The following is an 11876-nucleotide window of genomic DNA, read 5'->3' as shown; positions in this document are numbered from 1 at the left end:
CAGTCCCGCAAAAATGTCCGGGCTCTGAAGCGTGGCCTACATCTGGTCTAGATATGGCCTACATCTGGCCTAAAACGCCTCAAAGTTTGCTGTACGCCCAGGGTCCCATTGGCCAAGCTTCACAGGACACGCTGTGATTGGCCATTGGAATGCTTGATGAAATTAACTCATAAATAGCACCGCTCACTTCACATTTGGTTTGATTCTTTTTTTTACGTACTTTTTTAGTGAGCAATTATTTAGTTGTTCTGTTGCTTTTGGTAATCATGGAGACTGGTTCCCACCTGATGTTGTGAGTTCTGCGAGGTGAACACACCTTGAGATCCTGGTGGAAGCCACGCCGACATGTTTTACTTCATTTATCTCTTCATCTTTCTGCTCTCACTACCCCCCCATCTTAACCCATTAAAGGACAACTTTAGTCTTTTACAACAAGGGTTCATATTTTAAATTGTAATTAGAGAAAAGTTAGTTTTAAAATGTTTTCATTTGCTTCGTTCTATTGTTTTATCACGTTTACTGTGCTAAAATGTGGGGCATGCGTACAGTGGCTAAATATGTTGGCTATTTTTGAATAGCCAACGCTAACATCTAAAATGACATGCTTTTTAAAGAGTTAAAGGTATATTTCACTTTAAAGAAAAGACTTTGGTCATTTTATTGTCTAATCAGGCTTTTATGGACACCCTGAACAGTTTTTTATTTGCTTGATTCAATATTTAGATATTTGACGTAAATGTTTTCAGGCCCTCTAGGCCCAGGGCCTGGTAACATTTACATCAAATATCTAAATCAAGCAAATTAAAAACTTTTCAGGGTGTTCAAAAAAAACCTGATTAGACGATAAATGTTTTTTTTAAGTGAAATATCCCTTTAAGTACAATACTTAAAGGTCTCATGACATCAGGGGCTCTATTTTGATTGTCTTAAAAACTCATTGACTGCCAAGGCCCGAGTTTCCCGAGTTATTACAGTAGTCCCAGGCTGCCACAGCCCGAGTTTCCCGAGTTGGAAGCCATTTTGAAAAAAAAAAAAAAAAAAAAATATATATATATATATATATATATATATATATATATATATATAAAATTCTAAAAATGCCTCAAATGTATTAGGCATGATCGCAATTGCGAAATTGCATGTTTAGCCCCATAACAAACACATCTTTCAAAATGTCAAAAATGGCTGTTTTGTCTGACTTTGAAGGCTTGTATCTCATGAATGCCTGAACGGATTTCCAAGCGGATTCTTTTGTTTGAAAGCTGTTAAAAAGTACTACACATATGGTGCATGATCTAGGCATGGGCGTGCACGATCCGTGCACTAAAAATTGATCCGTGCACTAGAAATGTAGGAAGGTGGCAGTGTTTGTTTTGTCTGACTTTGAAGGCTTCTATCTCATGAATGCCTGAACGGATTTCCAAGCGGATTTTTTTGTTTGAAAGCTGTTAAAAAGTGGTGCATGGGCGTGCACGATCCGTGCACTAAAAATTGATCCGTGCACTAGAAATTTAAGAATGTGGCATCCTGGTACTTGGCGGCCATCTTGAAAAGGGCATTCATTAACTTAAAGGCCTGTCCATACTGTCTCCGACAACCAAACTTTTCGTTGGAAAGATACGGTTCAACTACAAGATTAAGTCACTTGCTTCTTCTGAAAAGCATTATCGCGAATTAGAGTTCGGAAAGCTGCACGTTGGAAAGACGAAAGTCTCAGATGAAAAGTTTGGTGGTCGGAGTCAGTATGGACAGGCCTTCAAGTTAAGGCATAAAAGGTTAAAACCTTTTAATACTTGTTTGAAGGACCATGATAGAGACTTTTATGTTTCATAAAAACAGCGTGTCATGAGACCTTTGAGTGCAATACTTAAGTAATTCCAGCACTGTTGTTAGCTGATGATGAAGACTCTGGGTCCGTCCTCCCTCATGGGAGGAAGACTGTCGATCACGATGTTGTCTATGAGTCCATCCTTATCGTCTGGTTTACCCGCTCTTCTTCTTCCTCCTCCTCCTCCTCCTCCATCATCTCCAGCTCCTCCTCCTGCTCCGGCTCCACCCTCTGCCCTGCCTCCTTCCTCTGCAGGCCCCTCCCTCTTCACCGGCTGACTCAGCTGATGGGTCAGCTGGTACATGGTCAACTGCAAGCCAAGAATGAATGGCAAAATCGATCGATCAATGAATGAATCAATCAATCAAAGTGCGATCATGGACTCCTTTGTCAGGGTGAAAAAACATACAATTAACTTTTCGCTCACCGCCAAAGACGGAGAACTTTGACAAATCCTGGTTTTCACTGATTACCCTAGAGGGCGCTCTTCGCTAACGTATAATTGATGCTTGGTTGCAGGGAGACAGATACCCCCCCCATAAAAAAAACTTTTTCTTTCAAGTTATTGGATTTGGAAAAATCCATTAATCACAGATTTCTTTCTGCATTTTTGGTCAAAACCGACCATAACTAAGGAATGCATCATCGCAAATACAAATGTTCCTTTCTGGATGAAAGAAAAGATGATCAACGTCTAGCCTGGCATGGCCAGAATAATATCACTGCATAGATATTAGTCTGGAACCTGCATTTCCAAGGGGTGGATTTAAAAAAGAATTGTGATAAAGTCGACCCCATATTTGCATACAGTGAAATCCAATCACAGCTGAGCGGTGCCAGACAAAATCTGCTGAGGGAACTTTTTTGGCAATGGCAGATTGGTCTGATTTCCAGGCTCCTCAGTGCCGGACCTGGCGTTGAGAAACAGTTGTTCTCAGGAACATGTAGAGAATGTTAGCGAGGCAGGGGCTGACATTTCTAAAAAGGGCCATTTGGTGAAAATACTGAAAATAGCCGACCTTGGAGGTCGGCAATTTTCAGTGCTTGATACCACACTGAACTAAGCATAATCAAGTCAATACCGGAGATGGTGCTTAACGGCACGGATTTCTACACAGAGAGGGCAATTCTTTCAACATAAGATGCTGCATTCAAGTTCGGGAGAGTTTGGACAAGGCAATTCTCTTGAATGCTGCCTTCAGGTATGGCATGGAAAGGGGGCATTTGTGTTTCTTTCACCATAGTAAAAACTGCATTCATGATCTGGAGAGGGCACTTTTTAACAGACGGATAAAAGGACAGGGGCTCAAGCCCCTTTGATGTCTATTGCCCCTTTTCCACTCTGAGGCGGAACCAGAACTTTCCAGAACCTGAACCTATTTTTTTGGTTCTGGTTTTGTTTCCATAGCGCACGGCACGGCTTCAGACAAGGTTCTGCGAACCTTTTTTAGGTCCTGCTAAACTTGAGTAGTACTAAACTTCTGGCAAAGTTCTGGCAACCCATATGCGCTACTGCTCTTTTTTGGGACCTTCCCAGTTACGTCTGGTTATATGGAAACGTAAGTAGAACTTGGTCCCGGAACTTCACAGGTTCTTTAAAGTTCTTAGTTCTGGTTCGGCCCTGTAGTGGAAACGGGGCTTGAGTGCAGGGTTGGACACGGTAACCGCCGTACCGCCGTACCGCGGTAAACCGAGGTCTACCGCGGTGTCAGTGTGCTTACCGCGGTAAAAAAAGACAAAAAAAAGTCTATTTTTTATTGGAAAACAAGCGAGTTTTAAAACAGGGGAGAAGCGAGGGCCGCATGCGCTCCATGCCGCTCTGCTCTGGGCCGTGTACCACAGTTTGGAAGCCACATACGTCACTCTCACTCAGACACAGACAGTCACTCCTGCAGCTGCCTGCGTAGAGGAGTACAGAGCAGCGTAAACTTTCTTTGTAATCCACTCGACACAAGGATGTTAATACATACCTTGTGTTGTGGCATATCTTTTTTTATTCATACGGATTACTGGCGGAGCGCGGGCCGCGTGGACTAAAGCCGAAAATGAAACTATTTTACTTTTTCCATCGCGTCGCACGTTGTGCCCGTTCGGCGGCGCGTCAGAGATTTTATAACCTTTTCTGTCAAGTCTTGTAACTAAAACCTGTATATAGCAGCACTCAATCACTGCGATTTGAGAGTTGAGACGTGACGTGAGTTTACAGAATCACTGTACACGATCTGACTACCCTTCCTCTTGTTTGTTCACACAGCTGTTTGTGTCTGAAAAGCCTACTAGCTAGCCTACGTTACTATGGTAACCCGACAGTGCAGATCTAAAAGCTCAGAACGCGTCGCGGATGCAATGTGTTGTGAGCTTGTAGATCTGCTCCTTTCAAAGCCATACCCGCTGTGCTGTACGGAGAAGTATAACTCGGGCGGTCAGGCTGTGTCGCCTCTCCACTGTGGAGAGGCGACTTTAGGGAAGATGATTGCAATATTTTGGCTTATCGCCGAACCTTAATTAATAGATACGGGGGTGCGGTAATTACCGCAGTACCGTCGGTAAATGGGAAGACGGTAATCGCGGTAACAAAATGTCGATACCGCCCCAGGCCTACTTGAGTGTGCACGCGCCTGGTGTTGCTGACTGACCTGTAGCTCCTTGAAGAGGTGCAGCATGGCCACGCCCACCACGATGACCAGGAAGCTGCCCAGCGCCCCCACCACGTCCCGCCCCGCCATGGAGCGCCACTCCTGGAACAGGATGACGGAGGTGAGCAGCACCACCGAGGTGAAGCACACGTAGTACACCGGGTACACCAGCAGGGTGTTGAAGGTGTCAAGAGACTTGTTCAGGTAGTGGACCTATTATGAGAGAGAGACATGGGGAGAGAGAGAGAAGGAGGGGGAGAGAGAGAGGGGGGAGAGAGCGAGGGAAAGAGTGAAGCCAAACTAAAATAAGTTTTACTCTTATGTGTACAAGACAAGACAAGACAAGACAAGACAAGACAAGACAATAAAGAACAACATTGAACCTTGAACAGAAGAGTTCAGAAACAGCACAGGAAAGCCAGCACTCAAGGAAAAGCTTTCCAGGCAAAAACATTCTGTCATTCAAAGGACAACTTTTTTTTCTTTCTTTTTTGTTCATATGTACTTGCGCCAGGAGAGCATGCAAGTAGGCTACTGCGTTCGGCTGCGTATGTAGGTATGTCGGTGTCTACAGTACAGTATATGTAGGTATGTCGGTGTCTGTGTTTGTTTAAGCCCATAGCCCAATCAGGGACCAGCATTCCTGTTGATGCCAGTGGTGATGTCACTGGCATTGCAAGTGGTGATGCCAGTGGTGAGCGCACCTCATGGCGTGCTCTGCTGGCTTGTTGTAAAAAAAACAAAGTTGTCCTTTAAAATAGGACGTACTGTACAGCATGATGTTGTTCTTGACGTTTCATTTAAAATAGAACATACTCTATCTTCCTGAGTTGTTGTCATTTAAAATAGAACAGGTAATAACTCACTGTTATGTTCCTGACGTCAGCCTGTATTATCCAACTATTAGCTAATTTACCAAATGTCTGCCTGTCCTGCTATTTTCAAACATTTTGTACTTTTACTTTTGGTACACTGACCTGTGTCACTATGGAGGCGATGAGGGTCAGCAGCAGGATCCAGGTGAGAGGTCGACTGATCACTGAGCTGTCTGAGAGGACTGAGAGAGAGGGGGGGGGGGGGGGGGACCCCCAACAGGTTATTGAAAAGAGTTCATGCTTACTCTGCTTATTCCCATTTCCCATCTTGCACTTTAAAGCGACTTCCACACAGTCACTGCGGGGACTCCCGTTAGGATCAGCGGGGACACACTCGCTCAGCGACTAAACGGCGCGCAGTATTTCACAAAGATGACCACAATCCAACTCTAGCCGCCTGCGTGCGCATTCAAAAATGAGCATGCTCGTGGGGGACCGCGCCCGCTTGCCTCGCTGCCCCTAAACTTCTCTGCACGGCCAAAATAACCACCCGCCTCTCATTGAAAAGGACGTGGCACCGCAGTCACTCTGGAAAAGAGCGTGTGATATAAATTCGTAATGCCAATGCTAGTATGGAGTCTACTGATGCGCGTTGGCAAAACGTAACCTATAGCAGGTGCATCAAAGGGGCTTCCAGTTTGTCCCAGGCTGCTCTAGTGTCTTCTCTATATTTCGCTTAAATAGGACATTGAAATGGTGTACCCGTGTGGACCTGGGGAGAGCCCTGAACTGAGCTCATGCTTCCTTCAAGGACCTACACCATGAATTTTCACTTTTTCTATTTTAAAACCTTTTTTTGGGGTCCCACTGGCACCTTCTATCCTCACAAAGTCCTATTTCTGAACATTGTGTCTTTCTCTGGTTTTGGGAAGACAGAGATGAAAAGCTTTCCACGGGTTCTCAGAACAGTGCTGTTCTGACGGTGGGACTACACCAAAAAATGTGCACATACGCGCGTACTGTCCGTGAAGACGCTCGCGTATGCGTAAACGCTCCAGGCTACACCAAGGAGGGGGTATATGTGAGGAAGACCAGATAGTCTGTGTACAAAACGCATACGCCTGCTTAAAAAATAGAACCGATCCTATTTTTAGGGAATGCGTATCCGTGGTTCGCGCTATCCGTACGCCTGGTGTAGCCGGCTGAATTGATATACATTGGATCTATCCAAAACGCGCATACGCGCGCGCGCCCCGCATACGCACGCATACGCACTGACGCGCGCGAAACGGCTTGGTGTAGTCCCGCCGTGAGAGTTGATCCGTGTGACGTCACACGGATTCCCGTTTTTTTTTCAGAGTCAAAAAAAAAAAAAAATCAATTTTTTTTTTTTCAAAACTTTTTTTTTTCAAAAAACTTTTTTTTTTCAAAAAACTTTTTTTTTCAAAAACTATTTTTTCCAAAACTTTTTTTTTTTTTCAAAAAACTTTTCTTTTTTCAAAAAACTTTTCTTTTTTTTCTCAAACATTTTTTTTACTTTTTTTTTATACATAAATACAATGCAGGTGGGGTTGATTGTTTAATGTAGATTAACTTTCTGTAATGTCTGGTCTAGCAACGGTCGCCCTGTGTCATTTGACAGTAGGCCTATAACATACAACATAGGCCTAGTAGTAGGCCTATTCCTTTCCCCCTCCAGTTCCTTTCCCCTCCATCAGGCGCCCTGGCTGACCAGGGGGAGGCAGTATAGAGACCAGGATTACTGCATTGTTCTTTTTTTGTGAGGGGACACAGGGAGAACATGCACACAGAAAGGCCCTTTTCGCCAACCCCACCTACAGTAGGTTATGGCCACTGATGCCGCGAAGGAGAGAAAATGCCCCCAGTGCCCACAGCGTCCTCGGCTGAACCTTCTAGCTGTGATGCAACAGCGCTACCTGTGTGCCGGCCCTTTGACAGAGCAGATATGTACTATGTGTATCAGGGATGGGACGATATGATGTCATATCATGATTGTTGTGACAAAAGAAATCGCAATTTACCATATTATCGCGATAATCAAAATCCATTGTCCTGGGGGGAACATTTGCCAAAAATAGCAGATATACTAGCTCACAACGTGTTGCGTTAGTAGATCGGCTATTTTTTGGCAAAGACATTTGATAGAGGGTGAAAAAAAGACGTCAAATACGTATATTATAAGTACCTTTTACGAATTATAGAGGGTTTAAGTGGTACTGGATATGCAGCTTGGCAAATAAAAGGTGAACTGATCCCAGTGCATGATCCCAGTGTTTTTTATCGCGATAGATGATAATATCGCTTATCGTCCCATCCCTAGTGTGTATGGCGGTGATACCCAGGCTCTTGACAGAGGAGATATGTACCTGTGTGTATGGTGGTGATACCCAGACATAGGAGATATGTACCTGTGTGTATGGCGATGCCCAGGCCCTTGACAGAGGAGATAATTATGTACCTGTGTGTATGGTGTTGATACCCAGGTCCTTGACAGAGGAGATATGTACCTGTGTGTATGGTGATGCCCAGGCCCTGGACAGAGGAGATATGTACCTGTGTGTATGGTAGTGATACCCAGGCCCTGGACAGAGGAGATATGTACCTGTGTGTATGGCGATGCCCAGGCTCTTGACAGAGGAGATATGTACCTGTGTGTATGGCGATGCCCAGGCCCTTGACAGAGGACACGGTGAAGGCTCCCAGCAGAGAGCAGATGCCCACGTACACCAGGATGTTGGAGGCTCCGAAGCGAGGCGAGGCGTACAGCATCAGAACCAGACAGGAGACCAGCAGAAGGCTGGAGTAGACCAGGAACCCTGAGACACACACACACCACCAGGGTTATGATAGTTAACTAATACATCTTCTTTCAAAAATGCATGGAATCTCTGTACGTCTGTTATCAGGGGTGGACTGGTCATCTGGCAGGTGGGCCGACCATTAGTTTCTTTCATTTTTCATATTTTGTCATCTTTTTTTTAACCTAACCTACACCCAGGCCCAAAGTATTTTTTTGGCAGGGCGGCCACTATAAAGCCCCTATCAGAGTCGGTACCGCGGTGAAGAGCTATCCACCGCGGTGTAGTCTTTTTAAGTCATAAAACTACGTTACGTCATTCCTCGCGGTGAAGCGCTTTCCACCGCGAGTCCCGACACATCTCTCTGTTTATACTTTCAGACAGATAGACTCTTCACCCCGTTCACTGATTGGTCGATCTAGACCAGTCAGTCACGGTGAATAGGACTTCACCGTGACTGACTATGATGGTCTTCACTTATTTTCTGACTTGAGGTGGAAAGCTTTCCACCTAAAATTCGCGGTGGATAGCTCTTCACCCTGGACTCTGATAGAGGCTTAAGTGGCCACTAAGTATCCTTCAGTAGCACCTGCCCACAGACCAGAGAGACATCACATGATTGGCCCACTGGCTTGCCTAACATACCATGCCTAGTAGTAGCCCAATCACAGGCTACTGTGGCCCAGGAGTCCCGCCCAAACATATAACAGCTGATACAACGACACAACGTAACCAGACATTGTCAACCAGTGCTTTTAGGTGCTCAGAGCCAGTTTGTGTTGTTTGTTTTTTCTATCAGAGCTTTTTCTAAAGCTTTAAGTGACTCTTGCTTGCGGCCAGACGAGGTCAATCATTGACAGCAAAGCATTGTAAGAATGTAGGAGAAGGAGGTGAACGAGGAGGACATTAAAAAGTTGTTCCCTCCTCAATCTTCTGGAGGTCTTTTAAGGACTCGACCGACAGGTGACATCAGGTCACAAGCTGCAGGCACTGCTCTTAAAGGACAACTTCACCCCAGAGCCCTCTATTGGAGTCGCGCCAACAGCGTTCACTTCATGGGGCCAGGTCTTCTACATACACATCTATTGGCGAATAGTGACAAAGTACAAAACAGAAGTTTACAGAATGTATTGGAGTCTCTGAGGGAAAAGTGACATTTCGAGTTACATTACCAGTGCTGTTTCTGACCCCGCATTGGCAGAACTCTCTAATACAAGGCTCTGCTTCACCCATTTCCAACCGTATATTTGGTCCTTACTAATGCTCATTATGAAATGGATGTTTTTTTTTAACCTCCGTGTCTCAGAGGAGGGCTGTGGATCGATTGCAACGCGATGTGAGCTTGTAGCTCTGCTATTTTCAGAGCGCAGTTTTGGTCTACAAAATTAACACTGGATCTAAAACATTAGCCATTTTAGTATGAACGTTTAGGGAACATTGTGTGGTTCACTCTCACATTGGAATGAATAGACTTCAACCTGCTTCCTGTCTCCTAACAAGGCATACACCTACTACACACAGATGCAGGAAGACGACCGGCGAATGGCGAGTCTGCATAATAGTAGCCTCGGAAACCCAGGCTTCTTTTGGCGATCGGAAGAAAAAGAAGCCTGGGCGGAGCAGAGGAGCAGAGGGGGGTGGGGGGAGGAGAACACATGCCATTGGCCAGAGACTCGCAGACAGATTCGCCGTGCCCGCCCATCTGCCTACACAAACTGTCCGTGTTAGCTCAGAGTGGCATAAAAGTGAATCGTAGCTACATTCGGGCAAGCCCCACCCTCCCTGCGTTCTCATTGGCTGAATGCAAGATAAAATATGGACAACAACATTATTTTTCCAACAAAAGTGGAGGCGCGCCGTCTCAGGCGACCTTGAGCCACGTGAGACACAGCTGAGCGAGCGGTCAGCGCTTTTAGGAGTTGTAAACCAGGGGCCAGAATAGTAGGCTAAATAATGTTTGGGGGTAACTGTCGCTCAAAGTACCTCTAGCCAATCACAGCGTGTCTTTTCCGCTATCATTCACTATCACGTGGCGATATTGCTATTTACGCCTTGGACTTGGTCCATTAGTGTGGGACAGGTCAAAGGTCAATGTTTGGCTTCTCTCACCGGGCTCCAGCAGCATCTGGGTCATCTGCTGCAGTGACGTCACTTCCTCTTCCTGTGGGGCGTGGATGACCATCAGAGTGCTGCCCAGGATGCACAGCAGACAGCCCAGCTTCCCCACGAAGTTCAGTGTCTCCCCCAACAGGTAGGAGGACAGAACAGCACTGTGTGGAGAGGGACCAACAAGGTGCAAATAAGTGAACTGGGAACCCCCCAAAACAATCATACTGTATGTTAAGTGGGAACCCCCCCCCCCACCCCACACACACACACGGCGTCCAATGTGTAAGCTATTCATCTGCGTTTTATGTGATTCAACAATATTTAAAGTGGCCAATCATGGTCCCTGGACCAGACTTTGAGAAACAGTGCCCTCACTGCCCTGTAAAGAGTTTGATTTAGGCGTTCCTCAAAGCGGCCGTGGCTGCAACATGATCTTTATCACACACACACACACACACACACACACACACACACACACACACACACACACACACACACACACACACACACACACACACACACACACACACACACACACACACACACACACACACACACACACACACACACACACACAGACACAGGGCCTGTTGTTTTGAATGTGGTCAGAGAGAGAGAGAGAGAGAGAGACTGGCACACAGGTGTGGTGGACAAACAATATCAGTGGAGTATATTTAATATTATGCAATATTCCCAGTCAACATAATGTGTCGCCTGTTGTTAGACATAACAGCGGAGCAATGAATCTCTAAATCAGGGGTGGGCAACTTTGATAATGGCAAGGGCCACTATATTTCCACCTTCACTCCAGAGGGCCACAACGCATATTGCTACTTTGTCAATCTAGTATCTCATACAAAAGAAGCAAAAAATAGCAGATCTACAAGCTCATAACGCATCGCAGCGCGATGCGTTTTGAGCTTGTAGATCAGCTATTTTTTGCTTATTTTGAATTGGAATCCTGAATAATTTTGTTGTTATTTTTTAATTGGAATCCTGAAATGTAACATTTTGATTTAATTTCAAACACATTTAATTATATACTCATGTTAACTGTAAGAACTTGAATACAAATGCATTGGACATAAAAAAAGACATTTTAATACTACTATACTAGTCATTAAACTACTAACATAGACTGAAGGAATTAAAGCAGGTCATGTTTGGAATTGCAACAGCTGAAATTAATAGTATATCAGTATTATTTATATTAATCTGTGGGGCCGCATTAAGTGAAGGTGGGGGCCGCATGTGGCCCCCCGGCCGCCAGTTGCCCATGTATGCTCTGAATGATTCCTGAGGCTAAGTGGAGTCTGAATGAGCGTTACCTGATCAGGACACTAAGAGCGCCCAGAGGGGTCACCACCGTGGCTGCTGCAAACATGTAGGCTGCAAAGTTAGACCCCTCCCCCAGACCCACTGGGGAGAGAGAGAGAGACCAACAGTTAGTATGAGGAGAGAGAGAGACAGAGAGACAAAGAGATAGAGAGAGTGAAAGAGAGACTGCACATAAATGTAATTGCACATAGTTGCTTAGTTCATATTATGAACTAAGCAACTACCTTCAATTGCATGTGAATAAATTGCTGCTATATGTCGCAAAGGTTTTCTACCAAGTGAATGCAATTCATGCAAAACATTGAAATAATGCTGTACTGTACATAATGTG

The 11876-nt window shown here is 45.1% G+C and overlaps 1 protein-coding gene across 1 annotated transcript in view; it reads right to left on the bottom strand.

The window, feature by feature from the left end:
* Positions 1–1889: 1889 nt before the first annotated feature.
* The window catches only part of LOC308304098 (magnesium transporter NIPA2-like), a gene marked incomplete at both ends in the record, with an annotated part of 12679 nt that continues 2692 nt past the window's right edge, over positions 1890–11876 (bottom strand). The window contains 6 exons of the mRNA XM_080748657.1: positions 1890–2138; positions 4465–4677; positions 5442–5521; positions 7949–8116; positions 10208–10368; positions 11536–11626. Coding sequence (XP_080604783.1) covers positions 1890–2138; positions 4465–4677; positions 5442–5521; positions 7949–8116; positions 10208–10368; positions 11536–11626 — 962 coding nt within the window. The remainder of the gene's footprint in view (positions 2139–4464; positions 4678–5441; positions 5522–7948; positions 8117–10207; positions 10369–11535; positions 11627–11876) is intronic.

The sequence above is a fragment of the Nannobrachium achirus genome (assembly GCF_963921795.1).
Source record: "Nannobrachium achirus genome assembly, chromosome: 19".
NCBI classification, from domain to species: Eukaryota; Metazoa; Chordata; class Actinopteri; order Myctophiformes; family Myctophidae; genus Nannobrachium; species Nannobrachium achirus.
This window is presented reverse-complemented; position numbering and strand designations above follow the sequence as displayed.